At 47.0% G+C, this 24670-nt stretch overlaps 1 protein-coding gene across 2 annotated transcripts in view; it reads left to right on the forward strand.

Annotated features, from left to right (window-relative positions):
• Dock8 (dedicator of cytokinesis 8) overlaps positions 1-17861 on the forward strand; it is a 210216-nt gene extending 192355 nt beyond the window's left edge. For both annotated transcript variants that reach the window (XM_031389985.1, XM_031389986.1), the window contains 6 exons: positions 386-475; positions 3954-4190; positions 8260-8403; positions 9613-9719; positions 16229-16399; positions 16872-17861. In XM_031389985.1, the coding sequence (XP_031245845.1) occupies positions 386-475; positions 3954-4190; positions 8260-8403; positions 9613-9719; positions 16229-16399; positions 16872-16932 (810 nt within the window). In that variant the 3' untranslated portion in view covers positions 16933-17861. The remainder of the gene's footprint in view (positions 1-385; positions 476-3953; positions 4191-8259; positions 8404-9612; positions 9720-16228; positions 16400-16871) is intronic.
• The last annotated feature ends 6809 nt before the right edge of the window (positions 17862-24670 follow it).

Consider the following 24670-nt stretch of genomic DNA (forward strand, 5'->3'; position numbering starts at 1 on the left):
AAAAAAAAAAAAAACAAAGAAAGATTAGAAGTGTGTTTCTTGTCTCCTGCACACTATGGCTTGTCACATTATGGGAAGTCTGGCCCCTCCAAATTTTCAGGGTACAAAATGCAAGCTGTAAATCATGCCCTACCTATGGAGCTGCCTCTAGAAATCAGATGACACTGGCTGAATTTGAGAGCACGAATCAGTACTGTAAGGGAATGCCTAGGTATTTAAGTATGCCGAACCTCCTTAGACTTTTATTTCTGGTTTAGGAAGTGCTTAGGTTTGCTTCTTAGCTCAGGGGGACTATCAATAACCAACAAATCCTGCCTTGTGCTCGTTCCAAAGAATTGCAAGCTTTCAAAATAAATTTTATATATCCTGGGCCTCTCTTCCCTAGGGATTTTATGGCCAGTGTTTTGGTGCAGAGTTTGTGGAAGTGATAAAAGACTCTACTCCTGTGGATAAAACCAAGTTGGATCCTAAGAAGGTATGGAGAAAATATCCTAACAACAGCCATCAGACTCTACCCTGAGAGGAGAAAATGGCATTCTGGGTCTGGACTCCCCAGTCCTTCAAATGTAACCATGTTTTGGTTTGGATTTTTTGGGGGGAGGATGCACACACATGTATGAGTGGAGTGTATGTAACGTGTGTTTGCAGGTTCACTCTTCCATACATGCCAACATATGCAAGCTGGAGTTTAGCATCAAGTGTCTTTCTCTATCATGAACCACCTTATTTTTTTCTACCTGGGGTTCCCTATTTGGCCAGTAAACAGCAGGATCTACCGTCCCTACCACCTCTCCCCACCCCAGCATTGGGGTGTACATGTGCAATGCAGCGGCTTCTATCTGGGTACTGGGGAGCTAAGCCAGGGTTCTCATTTTACCCACCCCTCCCATTCAGATTTTTCTGAGACAGGCTCTTGCTGTTATCTCAGTCTGGCTACACACCAGCTCTGTGTTTACATAAATCATTTCTCGTCATCCTCCTACAGCCCTTAGGACTCGGTTTGGTTGTTTCTGTTTTATAAGATAAGAAAGTTGAGGCTCAGAAAGGTTGGACCACTTTCCAAGATGACGCTAATGGCGGAGCAGCTACCCTAACATGAGGTCTGATTCCACCCACGAGTCTCCTTCATTACTACGGCTCACGGGTGCATTTTTGTAAAATGTTTAAACTCTCTACTTACAGCGTGTTTTAAAATTCCAAGTTCTGGGCCTGGGGAGATCGTTCAGCAGTTAAGAGTACTTCCTGCTCTTGCAAAGGACCCACGTTTGGTTCCCTGCACCCATGTCAGTCTTTAACTCCCGCTGCATGGCATCAGTTCCCTCTCTGGCCTCCAAAAATGCATGCACACTTGTGACAAATACAAACTGTGTGCGTGCATGTGTGTGTCTGCATGTGCGTGTACCTGTGTATGTGAGCATGCGTGTGTGTTCCTGTGTGTATATATGTGTGTATGTCTAAAAAAATGCAGCGGCTGGCCATACTTAGTGGCCCCGTTCTTTAGGCCACAGGCATTCCTTCTAGCCACTTTCAGGATTGCCGTGGTAATGGAGGAAGATCAGAGCCTCGCTCCGGCTTTGTTGTTCTCAGTTCCACACCAGTGTTCCATCCCACACTGAGATGGTAGGGCTGTGCAGTTCTAATGCTGACAGCTCACTTGTAGCATGTGACTTCACAAGTTCAAGACTGCCCTTGTATCAAACATGAGCCTCTGCTGGGGCCCTCACACCTCTCACACTGCCCCTGCTTCTAGCCGGCTACAAATTTAGGAGTTCTTACGACACCCTTGGGTTAGATAATTCATCAGGATAAGCTCAAGGCCTGAAAACAGTACCACAGTTCTGATTGCAGTTGTACAATAATGGATTCACAGAATGCAAGGTCGGGAGGAAGGCTGGCCTCAGTGCCCTCTCCATGTGGGTCCCTAAGTTCTGTCTTCCAGGATTGCAGAAAGATGATCCTGATAGGGAGGGATTGGCCAAATACAAGTTTTTCTACATTTGTCCGAACACTTACTCGAGAGACGTTCCCCAGCTGAGGCAGTCATGCTAAGCATTAGACAAAAAGGTTTGAAGTCCCTGGAAGATAAGGTTGGCTGTGTGCCCAGTGGTCAGAACAGCCCCAGTAACCTTCCTAGCTTTGGGGCCTTCCCCTCTTGTAGACTTCCCAGGGGAGGCTGGGAGTTTGGAATGAGAATCCTAACCCAGAGTCACACCCAGATTTCAGTGTGATTTGTGTGATTTACACTGTGAGGTCAGCGAGCCGCCCTTCCTCCTCTCTGGGTGAGTGTCCCACCCTGAAACACTACTCATTTCCATCCTTTTCCTTGTGCTTTTAAAGAATTCTTCATTGTTAACAACCACCCCACCCCTTCTTTCTCTCTCTCTCTCTCTCTCTCTCTCTCTCTCTCTCTCTCTCTTTCTCTCTCTCTCTCTCTCTCTCTCTCTCGTGTGTGTGTGTGTGTGTGTGTGTGTGTGTGTGTGTAATTCGCTGATTTGTCATTTTATGCATTCTGATACATACACATAACTTAGTACCTTGACAATCAAGGTAGAAAACCACCCTGTTCCTCTGAAAGGTTTTCCCAGTCTGTTTTGCCACCACTCCCTAATACATTCAGCCCTTAGTGGTCACCAAGCTGAGCTGTAGTCCCCGATCTGTGTAGACTTGCCTTTCTTGAGGTGCGTATGTGGCACATGCAGCCCTTTGAAGCTGGCTTCTTCTACTCAGCCCACCCCATCCATGACTCACAGAGTTGAAATCACTCCCGCCTTTTCATGTTTAGTATTCATTGTGTTGATGTGCCACACTTTGCTTAGTGTCTCCACTAGAGGGACACTTGGGCGTTTTCTTTTCTAGTCGTTTATTATGAACAATGTTGCTCTAGCTCAGTGGTTCTCAAATGTCCTAATGCTGTGACCCTTTAATACAGTTCACATTGTGATGACCCCAACCATAAAATTACTTCACAACTATAATTTTGCTTCTGTTATGAATTGTGATAGTGAAAGGGTCGTTCCACACCCCCAGTGGGGTCATGACCCTCAGGTTGAGAACGGCGCCCTCAAGCATGGCCCTGTTGAGGCTGATTATTTCATTCATTCCTCTTGGTGTTGTGTGACTTTCCTGAGAAGTCTGATTCTGTTCACCTCATAGAGCGAGGGCAACAGCAGAGCAAAGAAAGGGTTCTCTTCAAGTCTAACTTGGTGAATCGATGAGTTGATTGGTGTTATTTACAGAGCATGGGCACTCATAATCCCCTGCGCCACCATGAAACCCTCTCTGTGATTTATGGGCAGCAACTCCACCTCCTCTCAGCAAGTGGACATCGGCAGGGAACGCGCCACAATAGCCTACCCGCTTCCTTCATGTGGGCGATCACAGCTGCTCTGGTTCAAGGCAGCAATAAGCACACCAAGCTAAGGAAAGGCCCACACAGGTACTGGGCACACACGTGCGAGTGGGGCTGGTGTGCGGGCGGCATTTGGCTGCACGAGGAGCCTTGGCTCTCAGAGCAGCCGTGCGCCCTGCCCTCCTGGTCCTCATTCGAACATTCCAGCCACTCCATCCTAGCAAACACTCGCTACTATACATTTCCTGCGTCTAAGCATTTGCACGACCTAGAGAGCAGGCTCTCATTATGGCTGCTGAGTAAAGGAAGATCTGCGTCCTTGGGACAGCACTTGGATGACTGCGCTGTGCTAGAGGGGCCCCAGGTGGACCTGGCTCTTCCCTTTAGCCTGTTCCCTTCCACAGCCTCAAGGGCCTTTCTTTGCCAGGGGTGGAGAGGAGAAAGGGCAGATTCTGAACTCCAGCCTGAGGTGTTTGCCATTGGTGGTTTTCCAGATTGGAAAGGAGTGTTGGGCTCTGTCCCAGCATGCCTTGCCAAGGCCCCATGCATCTCTTTGGCAGAGTGGCTCACCTCTTCCCGTCTCCTCACCTCTTCCTTCCCCCAGGCCTACATACAGATCACTTTTGTGGAGCCTTACTTTGATGAGTATGAGATGAAAGACAGGGTGACCTACTTCGAGAAGAATTTCAACCTTCGGAGGTTCATGTACACCACCCCCTTCACCCTGGAGGGGAGGCCCCGGGGAGAGCTGCACGAGCAACACCGCAGGAATACCGTGCTCACCACCATGCATGCCTTCCCCTACATCAAGACCAGGATCCGAGTCAGCCAGAAAGAGGAGGTAACGCACCCCGCCCACGGGAAGTGGACACCTCTGGGAAAGGGGGCCTGGATGAACTCTCAGACCTACACGCCAGCACTACCTCATGAGACTGAAGGGAAACCTGAAAAAAGAAAAGGAAGGAGGGAAAGAGAAGGGCTGGGCTCAGGGGTGCTCACCTTTAGTCCCAGCACTGAGGATTCAAGGGCAGATGCTGAATTCAAGGCCAGCCTTATTTATATAACAAGTTCCAAGCCAACCAACGCTACATAGTAAGACCCAGTGAAACACATGTGCCAGCCCTGGGAGGACATGCTTATAATCCCAGTACTCCAGAGGCTGAGGCAGGAGCATCTTGAGTTTGAGAGCATCCTGGGTTGCATAGCAAGTCTAAGGCAACCTAAAATATTTAGCAAGATCTTGTTTGAATAAACCAGGGCTGGAGATGGAGTGGTAGAGTCTAGCCTGAGCAAAGATATCCTTCAAATATTGCCTCAAAGTTATTTTCTCACTCTCATGGGGCCAAGGATTCTCATTCAGTTAGTTATACCTATCAAAACAGTGTTAAACCGGGCAGTGGTGGTGCATGCCTTTAATCCTGGAACTTAGGAGGAAGAGGCAGGTGGATTTCTGAGTTCGAGGCCAGCCTGGTCTACAGAGTGAGTTCCAGGACAGCCAGAGCTACACAGAGAAACCCTGTCTCGGGAAAAAAACAAAAACAAAAGTGTTAAATATTTAGCTCTTTAAGGTTGTTTATATAGCATAGTTTACATATTTAGTTACAGTGTTTCTATTTTAATTATAAACTTATATAAGATATCTATATAATTGTCCCTTCATATTCTTAGGTTTTGTATCCATAGAATCAACCAACCTTGAATTGGCTTTTTTTTTTTTAAATAGAGCATGACTTTTATTAAATGGTGAATGTAAAACAAAGCCATCTAAAAAGGAATCCAGGGAATTACCTTTACCCCTCCAGGGTTCCTTAGGCCTTCCCCCTCCTACCACAATAAAAGCATCATTTTTGAGCACAGGCTAGCTAGCAAAGACTAAGAGAAACAAGGCTTCTAAAAAGGTCAGACACTCAGCTTAGGGGCCTTGATGAGTGAGGTCAGACAGCACAGTGGCTCCAGTTCCTCCTACTGTCTTCTGGCCACGAGGCTACTTTCAGGGGCCCCTGAGCCAGTGACAGCAGGCTCTCTGGAGCCACTGGGTGGAGGCAGCAGTGTATGTCCCAGTTGTCTACTCCTGTTCCGTTAGCATGCCTTTTTTATTGAATGGGCATATTGAAGGGAAATTTTATATATACACAGAATCTATATGAATTGTTCTCCTTGTCATTTCCCCCTTAAAGAATAAAAGCTTCACATACATTTAAGCTTCTCTGAGCAGATAGAAAGGAACCTGTTGCCCAGCATGGTGCCTCACACCTTTAATCCCAGCATTGGAGAGGCAGAGGCAGGTTCAAGTCACCCTGGCCCTCAGAGTTCCAGGACAGCCAAGGGCTACACAGAGAGAAACCCTGTCTCTAACAAACAAACAAACAAGAAGAAATATAGTAAAGCAGTTGCATGCTCAGTCTTAGCAGCCCATTGGGTCTGAAGGATTTGCTGCTACACCATAGAGTGTTCCCCACTGCTGTGACCAAAGGCCTGGTGGAAACAACTTAGGGGCAGATTCCTCGTAGCTCAGTTTTCAAGGTCTCATCCATTGTGGTGAAGAAGGCATGGCAGAGCTGTTCAGCCACACCGTAGTAACCAGGAAGCAGATAATAATGCTGACAGACAGAAGGGACCAAGGAAAAATACAGCTCCAAGGGTCTGTGTTCCCACGGACCTATACCACCTAGCTAGGCCCCATCTTCTACACTTCATGAGAGATGCATCCACAGGTTACGTTAAATGTTTCTGTTGGAAACCAGGCTCCCAGTACATGAATCTGGGGGTATATTTCATCATATTCAAACATCTGAGCAGCCTCAGATTTCAGTACAGTTGGAGAGAACAGGTCCAGAACCATCTTTCCAGGGAGAGATGAATGCCTGCATTTTAATTTTGTATTTTATGCAGTGTTTTTCTTCAGTGCTAGGTACTGGATTCAGAGATTCATGCTTACCAAAATACTTCACACTATGCCCCATCCTTCTGTGGAAAACAAAAAGTATATAAAGGCCTGGAGGTGTTTCAGGCGTTTATAAATTACTGGAGAGGGACTCAAACAAGCAGCCCCCTGAACTGGTGGTGCTCCCTGTGGGAAGAGCACAGCTGTGGCTGTACCTGCTCCTGGCCCTAGATCCTTCCTGTGGCTGTGCAGGAGGCACTTGGCTCCAACCGCTTAATAAAAATGTTGGCAAGAAAGGCCATATTGGAAGGCTTTAACCCATTTTAATAGAATCTATCAAGAAGATCTCTCAAACTTCAAAATTATGCATAGCACCAACCTTCCATTTTCTCCTTAAAATCCCAATGTGTTAACTTGTACACCACCTCTTTATCCCGGACTGCGGCCTTCTCTAATTCTGGCTTGACTCATCACAACTCAACATTGTCTTTCTTGTATAAACCACACCCAGTTCAAGTCTGCTCTCTGCGATGCAGAATGAGGCCTTAAGAACCCTTATGAACTGACCTGTGAGCGGATGGCTTCTGCATCTTGATGAGCCTAGCCCAAAACTTCTTTTACAGTTGTCTTGTGCATACCTAATATGACAGGAATTTTTATAGCAACTCACTTTCATGACATCTCGCCCAAGCATCCAGCTTGCTCTTCATAGGAACAGCTCTCTTTCCACACCCTTACTTCATCAGTTCATACGTTGTTCATTAAAACAACTCTAACAGGCCTAATCAAGTCAGTGAGCATGTAGAGGACTTGAAACCATTGGCTCCATGGGGCAGGAGCTGCATGGGCTGAACTGGCTGGAGAGCAGCCATCTAGACCGCTGTTGAGTGATGTAGCTTCCTCAGAGAGGAGGAGTCACAGAGGGTAGAGAAGCTTGCCCTGGAGACTGTGGATAGAAAGTGTTGGGAAGGCATCCAGTGTGGTGCTTACTGTTTTGGACTTTTAAACACTGAGATATTCTAGGCACAATACCAAGATACATTGTTTATAAAAGTGTCCTTATAGCTCTATATATGATGCCCTAGAACTGCTACTCTGTGTTTTCCATTGCTCTGGTTGTGTAACAAAGTGGCCCAAACTGGATAGCATAAACAACAGAATGTATTGTCTTGACAGTTCTAGAGGCTCGGAAGCTCAAGTTCAGGGAATTAGCAGGTTGGTTCCTTGTGAGGGATGAGGGAGAATCTGTCCCAGGCCTGCCTCTAGCCTCGTCATAGGCCATCTTCTCCTAGTGTCTGTTCATCTCATCCATGCTATATACACGATGTGCCCTCATTTCCTCATCTCCTAAAGACACCAATTATGTGAATTAGGTCTTCCCTAACAAACCCAGTTTAACTCAACTACCTATATATAAGGTTACCTTCTGAGCTCCCGGAGGCTAGGCATTTAAACGTGAATTGGGGGGAAAACAGGATTTGACCCATCACATTCAGGAAGGACCCGACCCTGAACCAGAACTTAGCACCCTCTTCATGAGGTGTCACCATCATAGTGAGCTGGAAAGGGCACAAAAGATGTGAAAGCTTACGTGATGGTGGGAGAGAAAATTGTGGCCGCCATGCTTTCCCCTTGTAATCTGAGTAACTTGTTCAATATAGGAAAAACAAAACAAAACAAACAACCTAGCCGTGTAGAAAGAAGTTGGGTTTTGGATATAGAAATAACTATGATCAAATTCATACCTTAGTACTTAATACACTTTGTGTTACTTAATCTTATAAATTCCCCTTTTACAATAAAATGAAAAGGACAGACAGTCATTTGTTTAAAGGAGAAACTCATGTATGGATGCTGAACATGTAGGTACTCAAGAAACGTGAAGCCCATCTCTAGGTGACCTGTTCAGATTATTCCAAAGTACCCCGAAAGCCATTCCTTAGCTGCTGCTTCAAATCCAGGTGGCCTCCCTGTCAGAGCTCCAGGCTTGCCAGGGACTGTAACTACACTGTTGTCTCCTGTTCAGTTCATTTTGACTCCAATTGAAGTTGCCATTGAAGATATGAAGAAGAAGACCCTGCAGCTAGCCGTGGCCACTCACCAGGAGCCCCCTGATGCGAAGATGCTGCAGATGGTGCTGCAGGGCTCTGTAGGAGCCACTGTAAATCAGGTGAGCAGGGATCACTCACTAATGGCAGCTTGGCCAGGGCTTGTTTTTTGGTTCATGTGGTCTACATTCTTCTTAGGAGTTGATGAGGAATCAGTCCACATGCAATCTTCCTTTAGAAAGTTCTAGAAGGGAGTAGACTCTATTTAAGGAATACCATTTTCTCAGAGTCTCCAATTTGGGACCAGATCTGGCAATATGACCCAGGACTAGAGTCCTGGTGCAGAGAGCTGATTTGTGTCCAGGATAGGTAGAGCCATATGCAGAGCTTTGGACTAATTCTAAGAATGTGTATGTGGAGATAAGAAAAAGCCCAGACCATCTATCTCCTCGGTTAAGTACCAGGTAGGTATTCCTGACATAGCAAGTGCCTTACCAACAGGATTGATCTGGGACTGGGTTCTCAGGCCACTCTGACAAGATTAGTGTTTCCATTCCTGTTCTAGCCATCACACCCTAGTTTGGCATGGAACTAAGCCTGTCTCTGATGGAAGGACAAGCCCCGTCCGTGCTGTCAGTCTACTGGGCCCCTTGATGCTGCCTCTTCGCATCACCACACCCAAAAAAATCACTAACCATGGTCCTTCCCAGCCAGCACCTTCTCCACCTGAGGATGCCCTGCAGACACTCTAAGTCTGTTCAACTTAGGGAGATCAAAGGTAGCAAGCAGGAGAAAGACTATTATATGTCCAAGGTTAGAAAAACATTAGTAGGGTTTTTTGCTTTTGCTTTTGTGAGCCCCCATCCAGTGAGGACAACAGAAGCTGTTTTCTATCACAGCCGTAGACTGCAGATGGCCTGTGAATTCTCTGGCTCAAACCATGGTTTACATTAAATGATTCTTCCGCTGGGGCCACCAGAGAAGCAGATGTGCTCGGATAGATAAGAGGTAGCCCTTGCTTTAGAGGAGCCACACACAGTAGTAGCCTTTGCTGCCGTCACATTCATTACCTTGTGGTATGAAGGGAAAGCTGTAGGGTTAGCACTGGATTGAGAAGATGCACTTAGACCAGTCAGGATTCTCCCGAAGCTCTGGGTCCTCCTCAGGAATCAATTTCCTGAGAAATTCAAGACCTCCCTCAGCTTTTTGTTTTAGTGAAACAAGCTACAAAATTAAATGTTCGAAGTAAGGAGCCCTCCCCCACATTCTCTCTCTCCCAAGTAATTGAATTTTCATTCCAAGTCCATCTTGTGTTTCGCTTTCTCCATCAGGGACCACTGGAGGTGGCCCAAGTGTTCTTGGCTGAAATTCCAGCTGACCCAAAGCTCTACCGACATCACAACAAGCTGAGGTTATGCTTCAAGGAGTTCATAATGCGGTAAGAAGGGAGGTGGTGAACACTGGAGCGTGGCAGTGTGGGAGCACTGGTCGATACTGGAGTTGTTTGCCCAACACGCATGAGGCCCAACACGCATCCCCACCGCTACAAAAACAAAAAGAAACGCATCCCAACCACTCAGAGCTACTAGATCATCTACTCGGGTTTAAGAACCCTGATAGATGCTTGCGATGTACACACACACACACATACACACACACACACACACATACACACACACACACACACACACACGCTGAACAATAAGGTCCAGGATAGTAGAGCAACAGTGCCTGTACTACCACTAAGAAACTAACACTTCTTGTGCAGGCTGTGTCATGGCTGCCGTGGCACTGGACCTCACTGTCGTGTTGCAAGGCAGATATCATCATCTCTGCCTTACACACGAGGCATGGCAGGTTTGGGGATGGGAGATGAATTTACTGATGGCCACACAGCCAGTTGGCAGCAGGGTTGCGTTGCAGCAGGGTTGCGTGACAGCAGGTCTTCTGACTCTTGGCCAGCTCTGCTTCTGTCTGGGCCAGTAGTCACTGACACACTAAGTCCAAGCTGTTTGCATTTTATAGTAGGTAGTTCTGCAAATCATACAGTGGCTTACTTTAGAAGCCTAAAACTAGGGAAAGTTCTAAAACTGAGCTTTTGCAAAGACACGTTCCCATGCGAGGCCAGCCTCCTCTGCCCTCCTGAGTGTGCAGCTGGCCTTAAGGGCAGCTGCTTCTGCCCAGACAAGAAAACGGCTCTTTGGGCAGAGGCGTGTGATTTCTGCAACACAGAGAGTTCCCTCAAGTCTTCAGTGACCCTGAAAGAAAATGATGATGAGATGGGGTATGATACCACTTCACTTATAAGAGAGAAAAATGTCAAATGTACCAACTGCCTTTATATCCAGAACCTTGGTGCAGCGTCTAGGGACAGGAATAGTCTTGCAGGGTGGGCAGGGAGAAAGGAGGCTAAAAGTTAGTTTGCCCAATTTAGTGACAACCCTAGAGGGCTGCTGTCGGGCGAAGGTGGAAATAGTGCCTCATCACAAGCTTTCTGGAGAAACGCCCAACTTTGCTGTGTGAGAACACTTCTCCCTGCAATGAAGCACAGATATTTGGAAATGGGTATATACAGTAGATGGCATCTAGTAATGTTGGTATATCCTTTTTGATAGCAATTCTGCCGCAAGGTACATTTTCTTTACTACATGGTACTTTATTGGCTTTTGTTCTGTCTGTCTTTGTCTCTGTCTGTCTGTCTCTCTCTCTTTCTGTCTCTCTGTCTCTCTCTCCCTCACTCACTCCTTCTTTCTGAGACAGTGTCCCACGATGTACCTCTGACTAGCCTGGGACTCCTTGTGTTAAATAGCTATCCTCAAATTTAGAGATCCCCCTGCCTCTGGCTCTGGAGTGTTGGGATTAAAAGTGTGTGCCGTCATGCCCAGCTTAATAATAGATATTTTTGTAGCAAAGGTTTTTAGAAAAATATTTGGCTAATTATTTAGGAGGACTTTTTTTCACAGTATCTTTTCATTTAAAACTCATTATGCTTGAAGGCTTACAATGGGCAGGCCTTGCTGGACTCACGGAGCCCCTTGGGTGTGTAGTAAGAGTTGTCTGCTCTGGGTATTAGGTCTGCGCATTCCTGTGTCAGTGATGATAGGATGAAGCATTACATTACTGAGTAGCAACACAGTGTGCAGCATGTACTGAGAACTCTAAGAACATTCCAGATACAGGAATCCATAGATCAGAAAGGGCAGGTCCATTATGGGCTGGGATAGGCTTTATGGAAAAATGTCACCTACTATTTGTCTCAAATATCCAGGTGGAAGAAGAAAGATGATGGTGAGAGGGAGCCATGACTGTCAGGAAGATGGCATGGCTGTCAGACTCAATCAGGAATGCCAGTTCTACTGCCTCCATGGCCAGCTCAAGAGCAGGCCAGGATGGGAAGAATGAGAGCCACATTAGCCCTAGGTAGAAGAATATCAACAGAATAGGAAGTTTGCTGAGAGAAGGGGCACTTTTAGGGTTCACACCAAGTCCCTCTGCTGGATTGCTCAGTCCCATCAGTGAACCCTCACCAAGACTCCACGAAGTTGAAGTGCCCTAGCCAGTCCCTGCTGGGCATGTATGCTCAAACAGCCGTTCTGAACCAGCTGTCCATGCCCGCTTGCCACCTGATCCAGCATACACTCTGTCCCACCCACCGGTGTGGAGAGGTGACATCCTAACGTAGAAAGGCCATAGATAAAATGCTTCCAGCAACCACAGTTAACCTCCCTTTTCTTCATTCCAGACAGGTCAGAAATGGCAGCTCATCAAGCTTTATGTTTAAAATGAGTGTGAGGACATGTAAGTTCCCCTCAAAGCAGTGGCTGAAGCTTCCCTCTCCCACTCGATTGCTTGCTTCCAAGACCAATGAGGAAGCTGTCACTGTTTGAGAACATGGACAACAGTGTCAAGTGCTTGCTTCCAGGTGGCAGAGGCGACTCGCTGGCAGATGGGGTGGCCTCCTGCTGGGCATCCCCTTCAGTGAGCTCTGTCTCCTCAGCTTCCCAAGAGGCTGGTAGATATCCCAGTGCTCCAAGGAGACCCAGCCAGTCTTCCTGTAAGGATGGCTCTGTTAACACGCCCTTGGCCAAGTCTGTAGTGGCTTCCCCTGCCCCAGGACAGTGGCTTCTGACTCAGCTGGAGCTGACGAGACTCGGCCGGAAGGCCTGGCAGCCTGGCATGCAGCAGTCAGCACTCTGTCCTCTTGGCACTCTTCCGATGGCTGCTAAGTAAGGACAAAGTCTTCTCTGCCCTTCCTAAGAGGAAATGCCTGAAAGGCCCATAAACGCAGACAGACAAACGTCACACATCTCCTCCCTCCTCTCCCGGACTCACAAGACCATCGGAGGCACTGCAGTTGTTTCTGTATTTTCTCTCACTTAATCTGATTGTTCTCATTCCTACAGAGACTTGGGGCTTGGGAGATGGCTCAGTGGATAAGAGCCCATGTTGTGCAAGCACGAGGACTTGAGTTCAAATCCCTGCTACCTACATAAAAACCTTAACATCACTGTGCATGCACTCATGACCCCAGCAGAGGGGTTGGGCAGACACAGGGCAATGGCATGGGGTTTGCTGGTCACCAGCCAAGTTCCAGAGTCAGTAAAGAGACCCTGTCTCGGCCAGGCGGTGATGGTGCACACCTTTAATCCCAGCACTTGGGAAGAAGAGGCAGGCAGATTTCTGAGTTTGAGGTCAGCCTGGTCTACAGAGTGAGTTCCAGGACAGCCAGGGCTATACAGAGAAACCCTGTCTCGAAAAACCAAAAAAAAAAAAAAGAGAGAGAGATCCTGTCTCAAGAAAAATCCTGATGTTTTCCTCTGGCTTCTACACATGTACCTGCATACACATGTGCATACACCATACACACCACACATACAAATACAATTAACAAATTGTAAGTATTAAGTGATTTGGGGGGTTGGAAAGATGGTTCCACAGTTAAATGTCTGTACTGTTCTTTTTCAAGAAACCTGAGTTTGGCCCCAAGCACCCATACTGCTCACAACTGCCTGCCACTCCAAGCACACACTTTCTTAGGGGGCACAGCCACCCACACAGGAGACAATTCCTGCCTAAGATGAGTTAGTGAGAGAAACGACAAGCCAAACTTTTCTGTTTTGGTTTTGGTTTTCAGTTTTTGGTTTTTTCGAGACAGGGTTTCTCTGTGTAGCCCTGGCTGCCCTGGAACTCACTCTGTAGACCAGGCTGGCCTAGAACTCAGAAATCCACGTGCCTCTGCCTCCCAAGTGCTGGAATTAAAGGTGTGCGCCACCACTGTGAACCTAAGCCAAACTTATAGATTCAAAAAATGAGGAAAGTGCAGAGTTAGAAAGAGAGCGAAGCCATAAGCCAGGTGTGGCACATGATTTTAATCCTAGCACTTGGGAGGCAAAGGCAAGTAAAGCCAGCTCCAGAAAGACCCAACACCTCTGGCCTCTTTCAGGCACTTGAAGTCATGTGTATGTATAAGCAAGCACACACGTACACACACACACACACACACACAATTAAAAATAAATGACTTTAAGAGGTTAAGTAAAATAAAATAAATAAGTTTTAGAAGGATTAAGTGACTTAAATTTTACTTTTTGTATTTGAATTAGAGATAGCCATATTCAAGGCACCTTTACAGGAATATGTAGCCACTGCCCCAGCAGTGCATACAATGCCTCAGAGTCAGGCAACAAAGTGTAAATTTGGTGGTTTTTAAGAGGGTTTGGGTTTAAAAAAAAAAAAAAAAGAACTTACTTGATGTGCATGGTGTATGTGGAAACAGTTCCCTATGCTTTCAGGGGAGACAGTGTTAAATGGCATGAGGTTTCTAGGAATCAAGTTAGCAGTGGATGACCCCTGTGACCTTGGGTCTCCTGTCACACCCTAAGGATAGCTGAGTTAGGGTGCTAAGAAGAAATTTGAGCCAAGTGCAGCTTCTTATGCACGCTCGCGCATACACACACACGAACACGCACATGCACACACATGCTTGCTCATGGGCACAAGCACAGCTCTTTGCCCTTCATCTCACCTGTAGTGACTAACAAGAAAACGGTAATCTGGTGCAGTGAGCTTCTCTGCTCTTCTGGCTCACCCTACCCCACTCCCTTGGACACGCTCTGTCCCCGTGCTCTATGCCTGGAGGAGCAGTTATGGATGGAAGATTTCTGGAGTTGAGGCCGAATCAGAACGCAGTTATTTGGTCCCAAAAGTCAGATAAGCACAGGGTTTGAGGATTTTTCTTTGTGTTAAGTTAACACTCTGCAGTTCTGCCATGGAGGGGTGAGCTGTAGTCTGTTCAGTGGGGCCGTCGGCCCTGTTTCCAGCTCTGGGCAGTTATCATTACCATTCTTGTTGGTTCCCAGTGGTTAACCTATTTATTGATTTCTCTCCATCTCTCCTCTGTTACTATTTGATGAGTTGTTCTGATGAGGGTTCTCTGACTACCCTCACTTGTTTGAGTTTTTTCTTACTTTGTTCTGTTATCTCTTATTCCTTTTCTCTTGGGGGGTCAGGGTCTCCCTGTGTAGACCTGGCTGCCCTCCAGCTCCTGGAGATCTTCGTGCCTCTGCCTCCCCAGTGCTAGGATTAAAGAAAGGCACATGCCTCACTGGGCTTATGGCTTCTCTCTCTTTCTTACTCAACACTTTCCTCATTTTTTGAATCTGTAAATTTGGGCTTGGCGTTTCTCTCACAAACTCATCTTAGGCAGGAATTGCCCTCCTGTGGGCTGGACATGTACCCTAAGAAAGTTGGTGGGGGGGGACTTTCTATAGGTTCCTGATGCCTCAGGAGTTAAATAATCAGGGATGGTTCTTAGTTTAATGCCTGGTGTGGTACAAACATCAGATTTCAATTTTGCAAAACAGCTTTCTCATTAAAGGCCTTGTGCTCATAGCAAGTTTGTATTCCACCTCTCTGGGCATCATTTTTCCAAGCCCATTAGCCCAAGTAAATTAGCTTTCTTCAAGGCTCTGAGCTGAACGGCCAGTTTAGGCAGAATCCCACAGTTCTGACTCTGAAGCAGGGCCTAACCGTCCACTTCTTGAAAGCTCTGATAGCTCACCGGGGTTGAAAACACTCCTAGTGGGGCAGCAGTGATGGCTCAGTGGGAAAGTGCACTTGCTGCACACACATAAGGACCTGAGTTCCCATCCCAGCCCTCCTGTAACAAGCAGGGCATGGTCCCACACCTTCCCATAGCCCCAGTAATGAGGGTAAGGGGAGACTGAAAGACTGGTATCCCTAAGGTTTGCTGGGCTGCCACAGCAAAAATCATAATCCCTGGGCTCAGTAAGAGACCTTGCTCAAAGGGATAAGGCAGATATGATAGAGGGGGCTACCTCCTGTCCTCCTTTGACCTGTGAGTGCTAGCACAGGCATATGCCTATCACACATGTTTATATACACTGCTCAAGCACACACACACACACACATATTAGAGGTTGTGGTTCTAAACTTTACATCGTGGTGACTGAAATCATTTGCCAGGAGTAAAGATTTACTTGGCTCATAGTCTCTGGGGTTTCAGTCTATGATCAGTTGGGATCCATTGCTTCGGCAGGACAGCATGGTCGGGAGTTTGTTTTCAGCTGTTCGTCTCACAGTGGCCAGGGTATAAAAAAAAGGGGGGGGGGGGATGATGAGGCTGAAGACAAGATGTACTCCCAAGGTCATCTCAAGGACTCACTCCCTTCACTGAGGTGCTGCCTCCTGCTTCTTCCCAGTTGCCCATCAGACTAGGACCCTATCAAAGGACTAGCCTGTGGATGGGGTCCACAGCCCCATGACGCAGTCACATCCCCAGTGCCCATCAGCTGACAGCCAGCGCTTGAGCTCTGTGCCTTCTTAAGGAAACATTTAGACAATAGCAGACTGATTGTTACTGTTTTCCCTGTCACTAAAGCACAAACGCTGAGGATGTGCCACCTCCTCTCCCTCTCTCTCCCTCAGATGCGGTGAGGCGGTAGAGAAGAACAGGCGGCTCATTACTGCAGAGCAGCGGGAGTACCAGCAGGAACTGAAGAAGAACTACAACAAGCTGAGGGACAGCCTCAGGCCCATGATTGAGCGGAAAATCCCAGAGCTCTACAAGCCCATATTCAGGATTGACAGTCAGAAGAGGTAAGAAGGGGGACCAGCGTAGACTCTTTATGGGCATCAGAGATCATGGGGGGGGGCACCACAAATCCAGCTTGCTCAGCTGCGCTTGGCAGAAAGCAGACACCTCAGCATGCACTGAGGGCCTGGAGGCAGGCCTCCAGCTAATCTGTGGTTTGCACTCAGCCCAAACCTTCCCCTGACCTCTCCAAGCCCCTTATTATTGGCTTTGTGCCAGTGGATTTCCAAGTCCACCCAATGTAGCTGGGGTGGTGGTGGTGGGGGTTATGGGCTTGGGAGGGTGAACTGTATGAATGGGTCTCAGGTCTTCTTTTATTTACTAAGCTCCCCAAGACCAGTAGCTTTCTGGTTCATAATTTTCTCCCAACCATCTCTTTAAAAGGCTAATCAATCCTTCTGTATTCTCTCTCTCTCTCTCTCTCTCTCTCTCTCTCTCTCTCTCTCTCTCTCTCTCTCTCCCTCTGTCTCATTGCAGGGACTCTTTCCACAGGTCTAGTTTCAGGAAATGTGAAACCCAGTTGTCACAGGGCAGCTGAAAAAAAAGAAAAACACCTTTGCCTGTGATGACTGGGGCCCCACTACCTGGAAGGACTCGCTGGTACGTCGACAGCAGCCACCCAAGACTGACTCCACAGTCCCTGCCCATCCAGTGCTCCGGAAACTTGGGGGTCTATGACCACAGAATGATACCCAAGTGAACTGTGGGCCATTTTGGCCATGCCAGGGACTGGGGTGGGGTGGGTAAATTGTATTTATTAAAGTATTTTCCACAGTGCTGTACAAGCAAGGTCTAAGCTGCCTCTGCTGAGTGGCCGGCCACTGTCCTCCCAGAACGGGACTTCTTCTGACCTATGTTTGAATTCCTAAGATAAACTCGAATGGTGGCCGGAAGAGTGGAGCACCGTCCAGCAGCCTGCTCCAAGTGAATTTCACTCATCCCTTTGGTGAGAAGAAAAGATTAAACTCCAGAAAGTGAAGTGTTTTCCAATCCATCTGTGAGAGACAGTCTTACAGGAAGCCTCACCTCGTGCTCCCGGGAATCTGGGAATAGATGGGTCACTCCGCAGCCTCTCCAGCCTCTCCTGCGCTGCCGGACCGTGTGTCGTCTAGTTATTTCTGCATTGTTGCTTCTGTTAAGCCGAGTGAGCTCACCTTTACCCAGGGGGCAGTTGGACGAGACAGACAGTCCAGGCCACCCGGCCACACAGCACTGACAGCACATTCTCTGGAGTGGGAGCCGTTCTCCCAGGACATTTGCTGGTTTCCTGTACCCTTGCTCTCACTGCCTCCTTTTTCTCTGGGATAAGGTGGTTTTTATACAAGGCTAATATCTCTGCCTTCATTCCAGAACGTTGTGTCTTCTGTGTGCTACAAAATATATGCTTTTGATTCTTTTTATGGTAAATTTTAGGAAAAAGAAAAACAAAGCTATGATTTGAGAATTAAATTATATATTTTCGTACAACTCATGACCCTAACTAATACTAAAGATGGAATAAGAATGACAAGGAGCCGGGTGGTGGTGGCGCATGCCTTTAATCCCAGCACTTGGGAGGCAGAGGCAGAAGCAGGTGGATTTCTGAGTTCGAGGCCAGCCTGGTCTACAGAGTGAATTCCAGGACAGCCAGGGCTACACAGAGAAACCCTGTCTCGAAAAACAAACAAACAAAAAAAGAATGATAAACAAATGGGGTTATTGATGTACACCTTTATTCCCAGCACTCGAAAGACAGAGACAGGTGAATCTCTAAGTTTAAGGCCAGCCTAGTCTACAGAGCAAGTTCTAGGACAGCCAGATCTACACAATGAGACCATGTCTCAAAAATAAATAAATAAATAAATAAATAAATAAATAAAATAGCAAAATGCTTGCCTGTGCCACTGCTGTTTGTGACTCTGACAACTCAAGTGCTATGAAGCTTTGGAGACCCTGGTTGGAATGGCCCTAGTCAAGCAGTGCCTTCCAGAGTGGCCCTTAGCAGTGTCTAATCTTTCTGGTCGGGGTAGAATTCTCAGTTGTCAATCCTGAAATGTTCACACATACCATCGGACATGAATAACCTTATTTTGAAGGAAGACATTGGAAAAAATAATGGCTTGCTGGCTGCACTTATTTAAACTAGCATAAACAAAGACGTTGTTTGGCCCTTAATCTGAATATGTATTCTAAATACATGGAGTTAGGGGAGAGAGGCATTTTAGCCATTCCTAGGCCTGGCGCAAATAAGGTACCTTCTGAAAACAAGACTCCTGACTGTCCGTGACAGCCCTTTTGTTTTGGACAAGCCCTAGAACAGCGCTTCTGAATCTTTCTAAGGTTGGGACCCTTTAGGACAATTCCTCATGTTGTGTTGACCCTTAACCATTTTGTCGCTACTTCATAGCTATAATTTTGCTACTGTTATGAATTTTAAATATCTGATATGCAGGATATCTGATACATGACCCTTATGAAAGAAAGGGTTGGTTAACCCACAAAAGGGTCTCCACCCACAGGTTGAGAAGCACTGCCCCAAAGAAAAACTCAGATGGAATCCCCTGAAATGTTTCATTCTCCCTCCTTCAGAGAACACATGTCACTGCACCTAAGGATGTAAATGTGAACACTTGTATGCACCTGACTGGGATTAGTAGCTAGCTCATAAGTTGGGCACTCTGGCTAACCTGAGCAGTTTTGGAGTTTTGCACGTGGTGTCTTCAAGAGCTTGGCCACAGTAGTTCTTACCTGAGCCGCCTCCTGGCTCATTCTTAGCTCTGGAAAGCTGAGGCTGGTTATGGTGGGTGGCCTTGGGTTTTCTCCCACTGGTCCTTTCCCTAGGGGACTTGACCATTTTTATGGAGTTGATTTCCCTCAGGAACATGTGCACTGAAAGGCAAAAACAGGAATGTCTTTTATAATGAAGTCATGCATCCCTCTGTTCCTCCATATTCTAGTCTCTAAAAGCAAACCAAGTTCAGCAAATCAAGTTCAGGGAGAAAGCAGTTCATCTCTACCTCCTCAATGGGCATGGCAAAGTTGGTTTTGGTTTTTTTGTGTGTTTTTGTTTTATTAATATTTGTTTTCAATTGTGTGTATGTGAGAAGAGCATATCCCATGAGTATGTGAGCTCAGGTTAGAAGCATCAGGTTCCCCTGGAGCTGGAGTTCCAGGTGGTTAGGAGTTCCCAGTGAACACTGGGAAATAACCCCAGGTCCTCTGCAGGAGCAGCACACACACTTAACCTCTGAGCCATCTCAAGCATCCCACCTCAAATAATTTTTTAAACATAAAAAAGTTTAGGCCAGGGCTGGCGAGATGGCTCAGCAGGTAAGAGCACTGATTGCTCTTCCGAAGGTCCTGAGTTTGGATCCCAGCAACCACATGGTGGCTCACAACCACCCATAATGAGATCGGACGTCCCCTTCTGGTGCGTCTGAAAACAGCTGCAGCAAATTACACCGGAGCGACCGGGGCTGGCAAAGGTCCTGAGTTCAATTCCCAGCAGCCACACACATGATTGCTCACAGCCATCTGTACAGCTACAGTGTACTCATACACATAAAATAAATAAAATAAATCTTTAAAAAAAAAAAGTTTAAGCCAGCCTGGTCTACAGAGTGAGTTCCAGGACAGCCAGGGCTATACAGAGAAACCCTGTCTTGAAAAAAACAAAAAACAAAAAAAACCTTGATCTTTGACCGGCAGTGGTGCGCATGCCTTTAATCCCAGCACTTGGGATGCAGAGGCAGGTGGATTTCTGAGTTCGAGGCCAGCCTGGTCAGCAGAGTGAGTTCCAGGAGAGCCAAGGCTATACAGAGAAATCCTGTCTCAAAAAACCAACCCCCCCCCAAAAAAATGAAAACATATTTAAAAATCACAACAATACACATATTTGTCATCTGTCTGGGAAAAAGGTAAAGAAAGCTACTTGCTGCTCAGGATGGCCAGTCCCTCCCTGAATACAAAGGTGACCAACACCAAGGAATACCTACAACCTAGTAATGGGTGTCAGGGAGCAGATACTGCGGAATACCATGCGGAATCCTGGGCTACAGATATATCTGACTCGGTAAGCTTTTTTAAGGAGCAGAAAATTTCAAATAGATATTTTCAAAACTCTGTTTTAGGGCTGGGCATAGTCTAGCGTTCTAGCGTTCCTTTCATTCCGGCACTTAGGAGGCAGAGGCGGGTGGAGCTCTGTGAATTCTAAGCCAACCAGAGCCATATAGCCAGACCCTGTCTCAAACAAGAACAAAAGTAGGTATTAGAGTTCATTGGCTTGTTCCATACACTGGTTCAGTGGTAGGATTGATTCAGACACAGTTTTATTCCGAATCCATAGCACATCCTGGGTCCATTGTTCATATTCCCCTTGGGTTTTGCCAACAGTGGTCCCTAAAAGTTTCATCATGATGAAGCTTGGAGCCTCACAACCTCAAGTCACCAAGCCCTGCAAAGAAGAGAACCCCTTGGTCCCAGAATTCTCAGTTCGATTCCTTGAGTTCACACTAACTGAAATGGCTTCTCTTTGAGCTAGAAGTGAGGTCAGTCTCATCACAGAACACAGATATCCCCAAAGAAACCAGTAGTCATCAGGGAGTCAGGGGGGAAAAAAGAAAAAGCAGTTAAGTCAGAGGACTCACTAACAGGACATTCTTTTTTAAAGCAAATGCAATCAGAAGGCCAGCATTTCCATGGGATTCATATAGCTCTACAATCACTGGCCTGGCAAGAAGGGCCCTAAGGGGGGTCATGCAGAATTGATGAATGAAGATGGGGGGGGGGTCCCTGTCCTGAAAAAGAATGGGAACTGGAAAAGATGGGAAGGGGTCGTTATATCAGAAACTCATCTATTGCAGTGAGTTGCCATTAAAAAAAAAAAAATTATGCAAATCATCAGAATTAGAGAACTAGAGGTGAGCCCGGAATGGGAGAAAAGCAGTCAACAGGGAAACGGGATAAAAGATTTAAGGAGAACACAGCAAACATCAAAATCTCAGTGCTTCCTCAGCACTGGATTCCTAAGCGTCTGAATCATAGTGAGCAGTCAACAAATGTCTGAGGAGACCGAAATAACAGATCAGATGGTTCAAGGGGCTGGCTGCTGCCAGACTTCATTTTGTGTAGCTTTGGGATAAAAAGGGCCTAAGAGAGAAGAAGCAATCGCATCTATTGGCCCCAGAGGAGCTTCCCATTTACCAGCCTACCCATGCCTCCCTATGCATGCAGGAGAATTAAGATTTACTTTCCTGCCAGGTAGTGGTGGCACATACCTTTAATCCCAGTACTTGAGAGGCAGGTGGATCTCTAAGTTTGAGGCCAGTTTGGTCTACAGAGTGAGTTCCAAGACAGCCAGAGCTACACAGGGAGCCTTGAAGAAAAGGAAAAGAAAAAAAAAATGGGCTGGTGAGATGGCTCAGTGGGTAAGAGCACTGACTGCTCTTCCGAAGGTCCTGAGTTCAAATCCCAGCAACCACATGGTGGCTCACAACCACCTGTAATAAAAATCTGACGCCCTCTTCTGGTGCATCTGAAGACAGCTACAGTGAATTACGCAGAGCAAGCGGGGCTGGTAGAAGTCCTGAGTTCAATTCCCAGCAGCCACACACATGATAGCTCACAGCCATATGTATAGCTACAGTGTACTCATACCCATAAAATAAATTTTAAAAAAATTAAAAAAAAAAAAAGAAAAAATTTCCTTTCTTACTTTTTTCTCTGAACTACCCCATATCCTATCTTTAATCATTTTAAATCCCAGCCTCCCAGAGCCTGGTTAAAAAGCAAAATATTGGATAGTTATAAAGTCTTTAGTTCTGAAGTTAGAAGAGGAATGCAGCTCAGCCTTGGTTGAAAACCCCATGCTAGTAGCAGCCATTTCCTGTCCCAGGTCCTCCGTGGGAACATTACTCATGGCATGTTGCTGATCCCACCCCAGTTCCTACTTGGAGGAGTACTTTTTGTTTTTTAAAAACTTATTTTATGGCCGGGCGGTGGTGGTGCACGCCTTTAATCCCAGCACTTGGGAGACAGAGGCAGGCGGATTTCTGAGTTTGAGGCTAGCCTAGTCTACAGAGTGAGTTCCAGGACAGCCAGGGCTACACAGAGAAACCCTGTCTCGATAAACCAAAAAAAAAGAAAAAATTATTTTATGTGAATGAGCATTTTGCTTTCGTGTATGTGTGTGCCTGGTACCTGCAGAGATCAAGCGAGGTCATTAGATCTCCCAGGACTGAGTCATGCATAGCTGCAGGCCACCATGTGGTTTCTGGGAACTGAACTCACACCCTGTGCAAGAGAAAAGTATTCTTAACCTAACTGGAGCAATCTCTCCAGTCCTGGAGGAGGACACGGGTGACGTTAGCCTAAGAGCTAAATGGTTGTCACCTTTTTACTATGTTTCCCTTGGGAACACACTGGGAGCAAAGGTGGGGGGGAGGGGCCGGCGATTCTCAAAAGTTACAACCTTGAAAGACGCAGAGGGAAAACCAGCCCCTTACCACCTCTTTTCTGCAGAGATGACATCACAGATAACAAACTGTCCCTTTACCCAACAAACTTCGGGTTACTAGTGAGACATTACAATGTCTGCGTGAGCACGGAAAAGTCTTTGGGCTATGGAGCCGATGACCTTGTTCTCTATTCGGTAATCCTGCAAAGCTGACCAACTTGCTTATGGATCTGAGCTTTGGAAATTTTTCACCATGAAAGAGGAACCCTCCTTCCAGCCTGCGGAAATCCAATGAGATAACGAATGCATGAGAACCAGTTTTGGAAACGCAAAAGCGCTACCCAAAACCTAAGGTAACTCTATTAAAAGCCATCACCTAGAGAAAGTTTAGACGCCACCCCACGCACACATCCGGTGCCGCTGGTAACCTTGAACAAAACGAGGCCAAAGGTGCCGGCAGGACAGAGGCCTGACTTACCAGAAAACAAATGCTTAGCCTGTCCCACTTGCCTTGCCAGCTTTCATAACCTGGCCAAGGCTAACAAGGTCCTCTGGGCAGAAGGAAGAAGGAAGGGTAAGAACAGGACCGCTGAGGATGTATTGTATACAGACCTGGAACCCCTCCAGACCCACTTGCATGCCTCCCTGCGCACCGCCAGCTCCCCGGGAAGTAAATACACTACTGCATAGGCCCACCTGCATTCACCTCGGCTGGAAGCGCCCCCTGAGGGAATCAAAGCCCAGAGACTTCCACTTGAAACAAAGCCACTGGCCGGCAAGGTTCCCAGATAATAATAGGAACACAAGGGAGGACTTGGCAGCCATGACAGATTTGCAATAATTAAAGTTAACCCTGCTGGTCTGAAGTCGGGCTTTGTGTGCAGCCTTCCCCCGGGGGCACTCCTGGACGCCTAGTTTGCAGTTGAGGCTGTGTATGCCTCTGGGCTGAGCTTATTAAGCAAAAGGTTTCTAAAGAGGATTGCGTGGAATACAGCACTTGATAAGAAACTCAATGGCTCTGATCCACCGAGAACTGAACCAAGGACTCCGTGGCAATAGCAGGTTTAAAAGTTTAGCAACTCAGGTGAGGGGTCCTAGTGGCCATGCGCAGAGTGGTTCTGAGCAGGTTTTGGAGGCGGAAAAGCATTGCAGCCTGTGTTTTAGAGAGTGACTGGAAATTTAAAAAGGGAAACAGCCTTCCACCTTTCCCCCTCCCCCACCTCATCAGGCCTCTTTGGTCAAGAAAGCATTTAAAACCATAGTTGGGAAACTTCAGAAATTGAAGTCAATGTAGGAATTAAAGGAATTCTTACATTGAAGTCAATATAGGAATTAAAGTTAAAGCCTTGGCAAGTGAGTGTGGTCCTAACATTTCTTCTCGTGGCCCCTCCAGGCGGGAATTCAGACGGTTTAACTAGATGTGTGCTTGGAATGAAAGGGTGAAAAGAAGTGTGAGGAAGGGGCTAGTGAGGACACCAGAGGAGAACCTCCACCCCAAGCAGGCTTGCGTGCACCCAGGATCCAGGTGACAGCCAGAGGTCAAAGTCTGTCCCACAAGAAGGGAACAAGAGCCCACCATGACCCAAGAGAGGCCCCGCCCCCCCCCCCCCCCCCAAGAGGTAGAGGTTTGGTTGGGAAAAGTGCTGGACAGTGAAGAGACCAAGAGGGAAAGAGAGGGGGCGCTGGGCACTGAGGGAAAAAGACAGGGTGGGGGGCTCCGGAGGCAGACTGAGGGCGTGGAAGAAGGGGGATGGTCAAAAACATGGAGGAGCCGTGGTGGTGATGCTGGTGTTGGTGCTGGTGCTGGTGCTGGTGCTGGTGGTGCTGGTGCTGGTGCTGGTGG

The sequence above is a fragment of the Mastomys coucha genome, unplaced genomic scaffold, assembly GCF_008632895.1.
Source record: "Mastomys coucha isolate ucsf_1 unplaced genomic scaffold, UCSF_Mcou_1 pScaffold21, whole genome shotgun sequence".
NCBI classification, from domain to species: Eukaryota; Metazoa; Chordata; class Mammalia; order Rodentia; family Muridae; genus Mastomys; species Mastomys coucha.